Source organism: Diabrotica virgifera, chromosome 1 (assembly GCF_917563875.1).
Source record: "Diabrotica virgifera virgifera chromosome 1, PGI_DIABVI_V3a".
Classification (NCBI taxonomy): Eukaryota; Metazoa; Arthropoda; class Insecta; order Coleoptera; family Chrysomelidae; genus Diabrotica; species Diabrotica virgifera.
The window spans coordinates 157381383-157396388 of record NC_065443.1 but is presented as its reverse complement, the minus strand read 5'-3'; the positions used below and the strand labels follow the sequence as shown (position 1 = coordinate 157396388).

At 31.3% G+C, this 15006-nt stretch overlaps 1 protein-coding gene across 1 annotated transcript in view; it reads left to right on the top strand.

Annotated features, from left to right (window-relative positions):
• Nucleotides 1-6046, top strand: part of LOC126878794 (UDP-glycosyltransferase UGT5-like) — a 94054-nt gene extending 88008 nt beyond the window's left edge. Inside the window, exon 6 of the mRNA XM_050641690.1 lies at nucleotides 5722-6046. Within this exon, the coding sequence (XP_050497647.1) occupies nucleotides 5722-6007 (286 nt within the window). The 3' untranslated portion in view covers nucleotides 6008-6046. The remainder of the gene's footprint in view (nucleotides 1-5721) is intronic.
• Nucleotides 6047-15006: the final 8960 nt, after the last annotated feature.

Sequence of the window (15006 nt, the reverse complement as noted above, 5' to 3'; positions counted from 1 at the left end):
CTCAAATTCTCTATTTTTAATATAAGATTGATGTTCACTTATTCTAACGTCTAATGGTCTTGATGTCTCACCTAAATAAAATTGTTCGCATTCACAAGGTATTTTATAAATGCAATTTTTTGTTCTTTCTTGATCATTGTTAGGTTTAGTTTTAGATAGAATAGATCTCAATGTGTTTGTTGTTTTGAATGTTGTTGAAATGTTGAATTTATTTCCTATTGTTTTAAGTTTCTCGGATAGTCCTTTTATATATGGTATTGATATTTTCCTCGTATTATTTCTGGTGAATGTTGTAGGATCCCGTTCTAAGTTGTTCTGTTCCATTCGATCCAATCTTGACAATTCCTTATTTATAAACGATAAAGGATAATCATTTTTTAATAAAACAGATGTTAACAATTGTTTTTCTGCTAAAAAGGAATTTTCGTTAGAACAAGTAATTTTGGCTCTATCATATAAGGATTTAATGATTCCCTTTTTAACGTTGATGTTGTGATTTGACTTGTAATTGAGATATCTGTTGATAGAGAAATTAATTGAGACTCAAGTGTATAGAAAACCAACACACACCAACAGATATCTCAATTACAAGTCAAATCACAACATCAACGTTAAAAAGGGAATCATTAAATCCTTATATGATAGAGCCAAAATTACTTGTTCTAACGAAAATTCCTTTTTAGCAGAAAAACAATTGTTAACATCTGTTTTATTAAAAAATGATTATCCTTTATCGTTTATAAATAAGGAATTGTCAAGATTGGATCGAATGGAACAGAACAACTTAGAACGGGATCCTACAACATTCACCAGAAATAATACGAGGAAAATATCAATACCATATATAAAAGGACTATCCGAGAAACTTAAAACAATAGGAAATAAATTCAACATTTCAACAACATTCAAAACAACAAACACATTGAGATCTATTCTATCTAAAACTAAACCTAACAATGATCAAGAAAGAACAAAAAATTGCATTTATAAAATACCTTGTGAATGCGAACAATTTTATTTAGGTGAGACATCAAGACCATTAGACGTTAGAATAAGTGAACATCAATCTTATATTAAAAATAGAGAATTTGAGAGATCTCAAATATGTCAACACGCATGGGATAATGAACATAGAGTTCAGTGGAGAGATTCAAGTATAGTCCTGAAAGAATCAGATAGTAAAAAGAGAAAAATCAAAGAAGCGGCTCTAATTATGCTAAATGAAACCAATTGTGTCGCAAATTCCTCGGTAGAATGCAGTAGGATGTGGTTACCCATACTGAAAGAGGAAGTCAATAGAAAGAAAATACCAAGATTAGTAAGTCAATAATATCGAGCTAGTACATATTTTATATTTTAGTATTACTTATATATCTAGTATTATTAATAATATTTATAATTTAAACATGTTACAAGTCAGAATTTGGTATTATTTTTTGAGAGTAAATTAATGTAAGACCAAATACTTACGATGTCGGGATAGTATCACAGGGTTTTTTCCTGGTTTTCCCTTGTGATTTACTATGAAGTCTCTAACGCGAGAATTTTACTGTCGTTGCATTTGCTTGTCTTTTTAAAGACATATCACATGCTATAATTTTTTATGACGGATATTCTTGAGTTGGGGTTAATTTCATGTAATCGAATGAACTATCTTTCAGTAAGTCGTCCCAGGAACGCAACTCATAAATATTGGCAATATCATTTTAAAGTCTTCTACTTTAAAATGTATAATATATGTCTGAATTGCCAATATAAATGAGTGAGATTAAATAAATTATTAGAAGAATTTTTTTTTTACTTAGCAACAACACTTTAGTTTATTTTAGTAATATTTTGTATTTTGACAACGGCACCCGATTTGGGCGTCGAAACGTTAATAAAATTATTTTTTTCATTTTAATTGTGGCTTATTTCCCATATAAATAATTAATCATAAAAATGCCACAAGGAAATAGCTTCAGAACAACAGATTCAAGAATAGTAGGATTTTTTTATTAGAGTTACAACAATAAAGCAACAAATAATGTAAAATATCAAAGAACCTTTTAGTATTGGCAGGTACTTATTTTTACCCAAGTTTCGAGAAATGCGGGAATGCATAAGATGGGCGATCGGCCAGTCACCGAGTTTATTGTCGTGTTTCTTGTCAGTGAAATTTTAATACAATGATAGCTTAGAAAATGCAATGGTTCTGCGTGGTTCTGCGTTCTGCAAGGGAAAAAATGAGAAAATAATCAAATATGTCATTTTCTTAAATATAAGTATAAATTTTGATACGACTTCAATTTCATTTTGTCCTGTCTCTATTTTATAATAATTATTTAATTTAAAACAAAAATAATTTATTCAGGTATTTTTTATTTTGTTGGAAATTTTGACGATAAATTTTATTTATTATTATTTAATTTAAATCTGTCATTATCAACTAATAGTTTGTGATAAATAAAACGTGCTAAAATGTCTGGCAATTATAAATTCATATTTCTTCTTCTTCTTAAGATGCTGTGCATTTCTGCATAGGCGTCCACCGTACATTTTCTTGTCAGGTGAAACGTTAGATAGTCAGGATTACATAATTCTGGTTTTAACAGCATTGCGAAGCATTTCATAGCTGTGGATTCCTGTCCATTGGCGATTACGCAGCCATGACATCTTTTAACGTCCCAGTTCTCTCTTACCCTCTATCTTTCCGTCGAGTATCAGTTACTGAAAAGTGTATCGTTCTCCTCGTAATATGTGCCCCAAGTATTTAATCTTCTTGCTTTTAACATACCTAATTAAAAAGTTCCCTATCCTGTAAACCCGCTCTTCTTAGTACTTCCTCCTTTCTGACTCTGTCCATCCATGATATTCTATGCATTCGACGTAGGCACCACATTTCAAACACTTTAGACGCCCAAATCGGGTGTCGTTGTCAAAATACAAAATATTACTAAACTAAACAAAAATGTTGTTGCTTAGTAAAAATTCTTCTAATAATTTATTTAATCTGACTCATTTATATCGGCAATTCAGACATATATTATAGATACATTTTAAAGTAAAAGATTTTAAAATGATATTGCCAATATTTATGAGTTGCGTTCCTGAAAAATTACTAAACATTTTATCTCGAAGAAAAGTATAATATCTACTAAATAAATTAATTTTCAAACCCTTTCAAACTAGTTTGACAAACAGTTTGAATTTTCAAACCTGTAACCATTGACCAGTTTGACTTGACTTGAATTAACTCCAGAAGGATTGACTTGAGTTTGACTTGAAATTAAGTCAAACTCAAGTCAAGTTCAAACATTCAAGTCAAACTTGTGCAACTCTAGCACGGATCACCAACGTAATGGATAATGGATACGTACCTTGAACTGTTTAGAAATTTCGTTGTACAACTGTCCGGTGTATTTTTATTACGTAGTTACAATTTTGTTCAACAACCCCTACTCAAAAAGCGCTTTTTCTGCATATTTTTATGCTAACATACTGAATGTTTTCTCACAATAATAATTGAAATATGACATTAGTTTCCCAGAAAGTGGCATTCATGTGCCAGAAACTTTTTTCTGCGCAATTCCGTATAACATTCTAAACAAATAGTACACCTACCTATTAATTTTTCATAAGTCTGAAAAATTGCGGCACGTGTCCAATGTCAAGTGGACACGTTATGACGACCTTGTTTAGGCTCTCGCCTCTTCCAGGAACGGCTGCTTTTTTTGTTACAGGGTCTGAATTTGGAAATTCTGCTAGAAATATGCTCTTTTTTGGGTAGTGCAGGTCATTATCTGTGATATATTAGAGGAGTTTATTCTTCCAATCCTCGAGAAATTATATCTTAGGTCGATTCTCCCATCTAATTAAGTACCAAAGTTTTCCTTCCCATGTCCTACTCTGGTGTGGGGCAGCAGCAACATCGGTACCAAGATCGAGAGTAAGCGAAACGATCCTTGATCAGTCCTGATAGAAAGATTACCGGTATAAGTAATGCACCACTTGTTGGACAGGTACAGGTGGAAGAACCGACACGTGATGAGGCACTTCATTGCCTTGGATCTGAGAAATTAATTCCGAAGGCGGTGGAGCTAAATTAGTCAACGGCATTGAGCTACGGAATGACTACCACATTAAAGGTCCGCATGGATGTCCTTAGTAAAAATTATCATGGACCCACTAATCGATAATAATTTACCTAATGATCATGAAGTTCGGAATCTACGATCTGGCATGACCAATCAGATTTAGATAGGGCCTCTCAGATCGCTATCAACGTAAATCCCTCTCAAACAAATTAGAATAACTTTCTGTCAGAAATGTGAAGAATGAAGATTAACATACTGGAGTTTACCGATATACAATGGCTTAAATAAAAAAAATGTGACTCCAGAAATATAACAGTTATGGTAAGAACTACTCCAACAACGGACAGGGAGTTGCATTACAGTTGATAAGAATTCTCAAAAAACTATTTGTAACTTGACAGTGTGATAAAGCTAACTAAAAGACATCTTCTTCTTCTTCTTTCTTGTATGTAGGCTTTAAAGCCTGTTTCTTCTTCAATATTAGCCTCCTAAATTGTTTATGTTATCGCACCATCTTTTTCTTGGTCTGCCAATACTTCTTCGTCCATTTGGTGACTTACCTCGTGCTATTCGTACTATCCATTCTACTAATGTGTTCGTTCCACTCCTGTTTCCGTTTTGTCACCCATCCATTTATGTCTTCTACATTGCATGATCTTCTTATGTTTTCGCTTCTCTCCCTATCCAACAGACTTTTCCATGATATTCGTCGGAGTAAATACTTCGACTAAAATGATATGATATATTATATTATAATGGGCAAATTAAACACTTAAGCTGGTCAAGGAGAAGTGGAGAATTGTGTGGTGCGATATGGACTCGGGGAGAGGAATGAACGTGGCGATCATCATCATTAATCAGTCCTGATTTGTTCTCCAGATATTTCCATCTTCTTCTGTTCTACGCCTCTGCTATCCAATTGGTCACAATTATTTTGAGGTCGTTGGTCAATCGCGTTGGGATCTTATTCGGCTTCGCTTGGCGAATACGTGGCGAAACGTTGCAATACGCTGGTTGATTTCTATATCAATGAGGAACTCATAAGAGCTAATACCATTTTCAAACTTCCTAAACGTAGATAATACACATGGAGATCACCAGAGGGTAGCAGAGCGTAGCAGTGTGTAGCAGAGGGTAGCAGAGCGCACCTGAGGGTAGCAGAGGGTAGCAGAGCGTATCAGTGGTTAGCAGAGTATAGCAAAGGGTAGCAGAGCGTAGCAGAGGGTATCAGAGCGTAGTACCAACTTGAGCTGTTATCCTGGGGGTGGATTACACCCCTTCCCGTGGGTGAATTTTTTTTAAATATCCTTCTTTTTTTAAATACAAATCGATAGAGAGACAAATTCTAAGCAAAATTTGTTATATAATGTTATTAAGATAACTCAATACTTTTTGAGTTATTAAAGATCAAAGATTTTATTTTTCGTGAAAAAAAATGTATGCTAAATGTGTTTTTCATAATTAACTCAACTATAAGTTTTTACCCGCAAAGTCGCCAAATAATTAATTTTATTCATTTTAAGTAAATCATAATAATCATAAATAAGAGCTATTTGTTTTTTAATTTCTGCAAGTGAAGAGGGCAGCTCAACAGGGATTCTTTTAGTCATGTCAAAATATGTACTAATGCTTTTAATATTTTTAGCTACGCTGAAAATGCAAAGAAAATATCAAATGTGATAAACGATCAGCCACAAAAACCTCTTGAAAGGGCTGTATTTTGGGTCGAATACGTAGCTAGGCATAATGGAACTCACGCTTTTGATCCAGCTTCCAAGTACCTACCCTTTTATGTTACGTCTTGTTTGGATATTTATTTGTTTATATTAATTGTATCTGTGATTGTTGTTTATGTATTAAAAAAATGTTTTACTTTTGTTAAAAGTACAATTTTTACTAAGAAGCAGTCAAAAAAGTTAAAAAAGAAATAAACTTTGTATACTAATATGAAATAAAATATACCTATTTTATTTGTTTCTATTGCAATATTAATGCCTAATCAATTCTCTTGAAAATTCTCATCTTTCCTGGCAGGCCTGAAGCCTGCTTGTTTTCATATTAGTTTTGCATCAAATTTTTCCTGGGTGCGGTTCAAAATGATGGTTTGCTTTGCCATTCAGAAGCAATTGGTGTGCTATCTGATTTGGCGTTATTACACGTGGTTGTTTCACCTCTGTGAGATCACCGTTAAAGTTTTTTAATTATATTCCAAGCTTGTTTACTGCTGTGCGTCATATCGATTTTACTTCATATCTCGCTCCACCGTTTTTGTCTTGAGGCGCTCAGTATCTGCTACAGCTACAATCTGTTCCCTATCTCTGACGTAATTTCGCTAAATGGATCTTTACCATATTCCTCAGTGTATTTTTCATTGCGTTTTTTGCTTCGAACTATATTCCACATAACAATGATGTTCGCATCATGTTCTAAGCATATACTACCGACATTCGTCGGAGTATATTCTTTTTAGTATATGCGTAGTACAAGCATAGCATGTACCTTAAAAAACATTCTAAATTGCATGTTCTTTGCATATACTTTAAAGTATATTCTCGTACCGAATATACTGAGTATATTCGTGTACGTAGTATCTGGGAATATTCGTAAAAGTTTATTCTTAGAATATACCTTTATCGAATATTCTTAGCACATACTTAAAAGTACATTCTTAACACATACTTATAAGTAGATACTTTTAAAATATCTTAAAAATAATATTTATGTATAGGAAGTATAATATTAGCTTTATAGATTATCAACTTCGTTATATTTTAGAATAATTAATAAAATTTATGTATGTTTCACTGGACGAATTTCATTTCAAAATTTTTGTATGGTAAAAAAGTTTAAACATTAATTGTATTAACGTTTATTATTAAAAAATCGTTTTCATAATTGAAATAACTTTACTATTTCGAGTTTATCATGAGTATTTTTACATCGTTGGAATTTGAATTTAGGTACATTCAATTCAATATGGGCTATTCCAAAACCAAAGCATGCCAAAACCCACAACCAAAGGCTTTGGTGTTGCCAACCGTCGAATAAGCTTTTTCCGTTCACTTACCTTAAAAATTCCCACTTTTATAAAAAAATTCACTCCTGTTTACAACATCTAAGAAGATATGTTTAATTATTTTCACATATTTTGATTTTTTTAATATTGTACAATTTGGACTGGAACAAAAATTCCCTTTTGAGTTAACTTTTCCCTTTATCACGTTTTATGTTGAAAATTCCCGCAAAAAGGGAAATTTCCCTCCGTTTGGCAACACTAACCACCGGTGCACCGATGTTGTTATTCCAGCTGCGGCAAAAACTCGCCCTGATGGAATACAGTGTTGCCAAATTTTGGCTGACAGAAATGTCACTTTTGGCGGGCAATTCAAATTTCAGTGTCACTCAAGGACAGTAGACTTTAAAAAATAATACATATTTTCATTTTTTTCAGTCATTTCAGTATTTATGGAGGACGGAGGCTACTGATTGATAATTCCGTTCATCTTAGATGTGTTCAATTGTATGTAATTATTATAATATGTATAATATGCAAATATTTGTGTGTATGATTGTTTTTAGACTACAAATAACAGAGATATAATATAATACCATACATTAATTTAAAGAATAGGATTGAAATTCAGGGTTGCAAAAAAACATGTTTTTTTAATTTTAAACAAAACAAACGTTTTTTTTTTGTTTTAAACGTTTTTTTTTGTTTTAAACATGTTTTTTTTTGTAAATTATATGTTTTAAACAAATAAAACTTGTTTAAAACACATGTTTTTTTGTTTTAAACGTTTTTTTTTTTGCTTTAAAAATGTTTTGTTTTTAAATTTTATATTTTAAACAAATAAAACTTAGAAGAAAACATTGTTTAAATCATATTTTCCTAAACATAATATTAATTGAAAGTGTTTGATCTATTATTATTATTCTACTAAATAATAGATAAGAAAACCAATTGCAAAATTAGGAGCTATTGCCTGGGGAACCCCAGACTATACTATTTATAAATCCGCATTACAAGTTGGCTATTGCAATAACGTCTATTGTCAGTTATTTTGTGCTGTTTCTGGTGGTGCTTGTGTTTTTTTAAACATGCAAATGATTTGGTGACCCCAGCTCATTTTTTGGCAAATTTGCTTGATCATCGCTTTATTGAAAATAAACTTATCCTCCATCCATTATAAATTATCATCCAGAAGCATTTTAGATTATTATTATTACCAGGCAGAGTGTGTACACTTTACACCATATGTTCTCTAAGCACTTATATTGAGAATGTAAAACCATTGGCATGGTGGCGTTCTAAGAAAAATATAAATAGGTATACTTCAGCATTGAAACTTGCTCAACAGCTTCACACAGCTGTTGCATTGTCAGCCAACATAGAAAGACTCTTCTCATCATAAGGTTTACCATTCCAAACTACGTAATCGGCTAGGCAATGTCAAAGCTGCTAAGTTGGTTTCAATTTTTAAAGAGCTTAATTCCATCAGTTATGACGTGACTGATTTAAATTACAAGATTACTATGAGTCTGAAACAGTTTTGAGAAATTGATTAACTCTTCTTTGCAAAATATTTTCAGTTTTCCAATTTTTTTTGTGTTCAGATTATTAATAAATAAATAATATATATGTTAAAAAGTTTATATAATGTATTTGAGAATCTTTTTGATGTTATATTAATCACTTGTTTAATTTAAGTGTTTTAAACAAAATCTGTTTTAAACATAAGCAAACGTTTAAAACATGTTTAAAACAGTTGATTAAAACAAAACAACCCTGTTGAAATTGATGTCTATAATTTTTTTTGTTGAAGTGTTCAAATGCCAAGAGCCAGGAAGGATGTAGTAAAACTGAAGAACAAAAAAAGGAATACATGATATGGATTAATAGTAGGTGTAAGGCGTACAGAAAAATGAAACGAAAGCTTAAGAGATAACCAAAACAATGATAATAAATAACAAGGAAGGCGTAAACAACAGAGAAATAAAGTGCAATCAGATAACATTAAAAAAAGTATCAACCTATGAATACCTAGGTAGGGAGTATAATAATTCACGACGGGAAAATAGACGCTGAAATTGCAAACGAAGGAAACAAATCGACACGAATATTTTATACCTTAAATAAACCCATACTAGGACATAAATACATACAAATGGAAGTGAAAAGGAAGATGCATAATACAATAACAAGACCAGTAATAACCTATGCAAGGCGAAAATTGGACAATACAGAAGAAACATGAGTCAAAAATAGAAGCAATGGAGATGAAACACTTAAGAACGATTGCAGGAAAATGAAAACGGGGTAGAATAAGAAATGAAGAAAAGAAATAGAGCCAATATTATATCACATCCAAAATAAACAACTGGAATGGTATGGACATATCATAAGAATGAAACCAGAAAGGATGGCCAGGAAAATACTGGAAATGGGAAACACAACAAAAAGGAGAAGAGGACATCCCCGAAAGAATTGGAGGGATCAAATAGAGGATATAGTACATGTACGAGGGAAAACGAAAGAAGAAATGAAAAGCCTAGCCAAAAACAGAAAAGCTTAGAAAAATAGAAAAATGGGTGAAAGAAACAACGGACCATGATCCGACACCATAATAGGCATAAGGAAAAAAGACAAGAAGGATAGATAAACTGAACGAACATTCATTAAAAATTCTTGTTTTATGTAAATTCTATCTATAAAATTTACATTTATATTGAATTTAAATATATGGATTTGTTGATACTTTTTTCAAAAAAAAAAAGAAGTTCGATAAAGAAACAACAGTTCAGAATAATTTTAATTATTTTATTTGTTCTTAAAAATATTACAAAACTAAAATAAAAATAATACAAATGAAAATAAAATATACAAAACTACAACCACCCATTTAATATGAATATACCTTTGGCCGCCCTTTAATGGTAAATTAATTTACAAATGCTTGCATGTAAGAACAATGTAAAATTAGTATGACAGAGGATCACCAGGAAATAATACGAAATTAAATAGCATTTCAACTTATTTTTGTAACTCTACACAGAAAGCAAACATTTTATTTTTATTTTAACTAAAACTTTGGTTTAATAGTAAAGTTTTTATTATTATTTTGTGTATCTGATGAAACGCATTTTTTTAATACTTAAAAACTTAAGTAGCATCAATTTTTTGGTGGTTTCGGTCTACCTGGGGTAAAAACTGAACATACTTTTTTATGAGAAAATGGGGGGAGTCTAAATTTGGGATTTAATATTGAAACAATGAAAAAGTGAAGCTGAAAGTTTCAAAATTTTATGTCTATTTTGTATAACAAAGTATAATAATATGTCCTTAGACTACTCGTTAAACATGTCTTACACAAACATATGGCAAATATCATCAAAAGCTAAACGAGTTAAAAATATTTACTATAACTTTTTTCTACTCCCGCAAGAAGTAAATTTTATGTTGTTCATTATAAAAATAAGATATTTATATTTTTAATTAAAAATATATGTTTTAATACTAGGTAATACATACAATACTGGAAGTATAACATTTAAAATGAAAATAAACCAATAATTTTATTGCATCTATAAGTAAGCGTCCTATGATGGACACATCTACACTAAATTTAAAATTAAGATGCACTAGAAATAAACAGACCAAGACAAGTTAAATGCTACTATTAGGAGCACTCCCGAATCATAATTCACAATGTGTAGAACCTCGATTATCCGTCAGGGCACCGGACCAAGGGTATGACGGATAATCGAAAAGACGGTTAACAGAATATTAAAAAAAGTTAAAAATTGATAATACAACTCTCAAATTGTATTTGTTTGTTTTGTTTGATAATACAATAAGTGGACTTTGTTCGTGTTAATATTGTCGAATTCGGTTTAAAATATTCTAAAATCTTTGTTTGTTTTACTGATGCTTCACATTTTGCAAGGGATGAATTTCTTAATCGGCGTAAGATCATGCAATCTACTTTATTGGATTCTTCTTGTCGAGAATACCACTAGATGAATGGTTTTATGTGCGATGTAGCTTCTCTAGCTTCTTTAGGCAAATCTTTGTCAGTTGCAAAAGCATCATCGACATGGCCACCGTCAAATTCTAAGTTTGTGTCAGCTTCTGAAGCTGTTTCGTCAGCCTCTGTTGTGCCATTTCAACGATTCCATCATATGTCAGCAATCGATAGCCGCTTGCGTCCTCGTCACAAATTAACCATTCCTTTTATCATCTTTAGGCAACGTAAACAAAACAGTTGATTCAGCCATAACTTCATTTGTTACCGCATTGTACATTTCAGCGAATTTCGTTTGGCTTATCGCAATGCTAAAAAAATTATTTGATGACTCAAATTTTTTCTTATGTACTCGATACAACTTATGTACAGACCCTGACGGTTAACAGAGGTGACGGTTAATGGAGAGACGGATAATCGAGGTTCCACTATACAAACTTTGGAAATCATGATTTGGGATTTACAATGTATATACATTGTAAATTATGATTCAGGAGTGCTCATAGTAGCATTTAACATCTCTTGGTTTGTTTATTTCTACTGCATCTTGAATTTAGTATAGTATATTTCTATAAATATTTAGGTTAATTTAAATACCAAAACAAAATATGATATGTTATTACCACTGAATGTAAAAAATATTTAAGTACAGTAAAAACTATTAAAACTATTTTGTCTATTTTGTGAAAAGTTACTATTCACAAAGTTTATTTAGCAATAATGTATCAAACCCGGTATTACCACATCTGCGAAAGACAGTACCTCCGTTGACTAGGGTAGGTTTGTGACTATGGCCACTAATGTAGACACAATGAAATTCCAGGTTAATGTATGTAAGTGTAAATAATATGAAATGGAGATTTATTATTTTTATAACAATACAATAATTTCGATGGTTAAACAGATTAGGTTTCATTTTACAGATCTATTTATTCTTACGAGATCTTTCCTTAGAACACTTAGAAATCAAATGCACATTGTTTCTCACTGGCCCTGGGAATAAAAATTATGGTTACTATTGATTTGTACACCAAGTTACTTCAGGCAGGTAATATTTATACTAACCATATACTTTGTTTCTATAAATGTTTAGATCAATTAAAAATGGTCTTCATTTGCCAATCTGTTAACATTTTTTCAACTCATGTACTGAATGTTCCATTAATTTCACATTTTCCCTAAAACAATATCAATGTAAAATCAAAATTATTCCTTTCATGATTGCATTTATTTTTGGAACTTTACATACCTTATACTTACATTTAACAAGAGTAGAGACATGTTTACATTTTCCACTATTTTCTGCTTTACAAGAACATAACATTTGGCTAATGCTCATGCCATTTGTGAAAGATAGGGTTCCTTTAATTTCGTGGGGATTGGACCTTACTGAAGGAATAAACCATATTATATTTTGATGGTATGCTCAGAACTTTCTTCTATTTTTCCAGCTAAAATAAGATGACCCGAGTTTAAAACTTCTTGAATTTTCAGTACCCAAGAACTTCAAATATCCCACGATACTACTTAACTTCATGACTAAAAAATAGAACCAAATAGAAAATAGAACTTCAACAAAACAGAACAAAACAAAATATTAAAATATTGTAGAACTTTCTTGAAAACAAAACCAAATTTGTTTTTGACAGAATGACTTAAATGGAATGACAGACGATTTGTGACGGAACGGAACAGTAAATTAGGCAACATTGTATTCCATCAGGGCGAGTTTTAGCCGCAGCTGTTATTCCACAATACATATCCCCGTCTTATTCTGACCATTTCTTACCTGAATGGATCAGGGATAGGAAACAACGGTAAAATATGAAATCGAAAATAGGCATTATTTGTATCTATGCAATGTTAAGGACTAAAAGACGAATGATAAAGTACTAGGGCTAAAGAACATACATAATCTCTTTATTTTGTTTGCGGTGGTTCAAAATAGGTATAATCTATTTTGGTAGGTAACTCAATATTATTTAAAAAATACATATAAGTAAGTACATATAAGTATATAAATTTTAGTTACTCATACATAGTTTAGTTTAGCTAAATATTAGAATATAATAGTTTATATAAATAACTAAAATTTATAAATATGTATTTACTTTTTAAGTAATATTGCAGAATGTAGGTACTAACTACATTCTCATTTGCCATTAAAATATGTAAATATAATAGGTATTTGGTAGAACCAGTAGAACCTATGATGAGATTAGGTGATGCTGAAAACATACTTCTGAGCAATATAGCACTTGATAGCACTTTCTTAGAATATCCTTAAAAATATATTCTTCTAATACAAAGATGTGCAGTAGTATGTTTAAAGTATATAAATAGAAGGTTTATACCACTTCCTTGGAATATTCTAAAAAGTACGTTCTTAGTATAAACTAAAAATATGTGCGGTAGTACGTTCTAAGTATATAAATAGAAGGTTTATAGCACGTCCTTGGAATGTTCTAAAAAGTATATTCTTAGTATATACTGAAAAGAAGTGCGGTAGTATATTCTAAGTATATACATAGAACGTTTAAGTACTGTAATGTAGTATATACTCAGTATGTGCTCTGCACATTCGCAATGGTAATTACGCATATTCTCAGTATATACTTTTTCTGAAAAGTATGTTCTATGAATCTACTAAGAACATAAAATTGTTATGTGGGATATTATAATTGAGTTTACAACACACCGAAATCGAATCAAATCGCGAGAGGACAATATATATGTCTTTTTTATGAGAACCTGTCAGAAAGTGCTTGTTTTTCCTTCAAAAATGACTAAGCTCTCCTAAAGAAAGTAATGATGACACATGGCCCTTTCTTTAGTATTCCGAAAATTATTATAATTATCTGACCCAAGTACCCGCGGTGTCGCGAGGGTTGTAACCTACTTACACAATTCGATTCCTTCGGCTACGGCCAGAGAAGTGACAATTTACAGCGCTGTAAGAGCAGTAAAATGAAGCGCGAAAAATGGGTCCTATCCTATGTTGCTGCGCGATATTTATAACTCAGTCTGGCCATCCACTACACTCACCATGGGACAGAAATTCGTTACGCTTTCACGTATTCAAGAAAGTAAGGAAACACAAAATAAAAGAATTCAGAATATATGGGCAAGTAGCGTATCAGTAGTTTATTGAAGGAATAAAAATTAAAAATAAAGAGGTAAAACATTTAAAAAAATGTTACATTGTAAACGGCAAAAGACTAAATTTTTTCCTTTAAGATTTTGCTGATTTAAGGTACTGCGTCTGATCTTCTTAAGAGGAAACAGTAGCGATCAACAGGTAGCAAAAACGCGTTGCAAGATTGCGGCTGTAATTTTGAATATTTTTTCGAGATATTTGGCACACGTATTCGTAATATAATAAAAAATGGCGGTACAGAGCCCAATTTGAATAATATATTAAATGCGGAAATTAATTTGTAATTAAATACAATATTAAAAAAACGAGCCTGTATCGCCATTAAGAAGAACAAAAAAAATACACTTTCTTCAAATAAACTTTTTTATCCGATGCCTAGATTTTGTGTCATTTTCGAACTACTAAAATTTTTTATTTCATTAGTAGTTCCAAAATGACACAAAATCTAGGCATCGGATAAAAAAGTTTATTTGAAGAAAGTATATTTTTTTGTTCTTCTTAATGGCGGTACAGGCTCTTTTTTTATATTGTATTTAATTACAGAGTAATTTACACATATTAATATAGTTTTCAAATTGGGCTCTGTACCGCCATTCTTTATTATATTACGAATACGTGTGCCAAATATCTCGAAAAAATATTCAAAATTACAGCCGCAATCTTGGAACGCGTTTTCGCTACCTGTTGATCGCTACTGTTTCACCTTAATTCATGTTGGATTTATTTTTGATAAATAAATTAACATCTG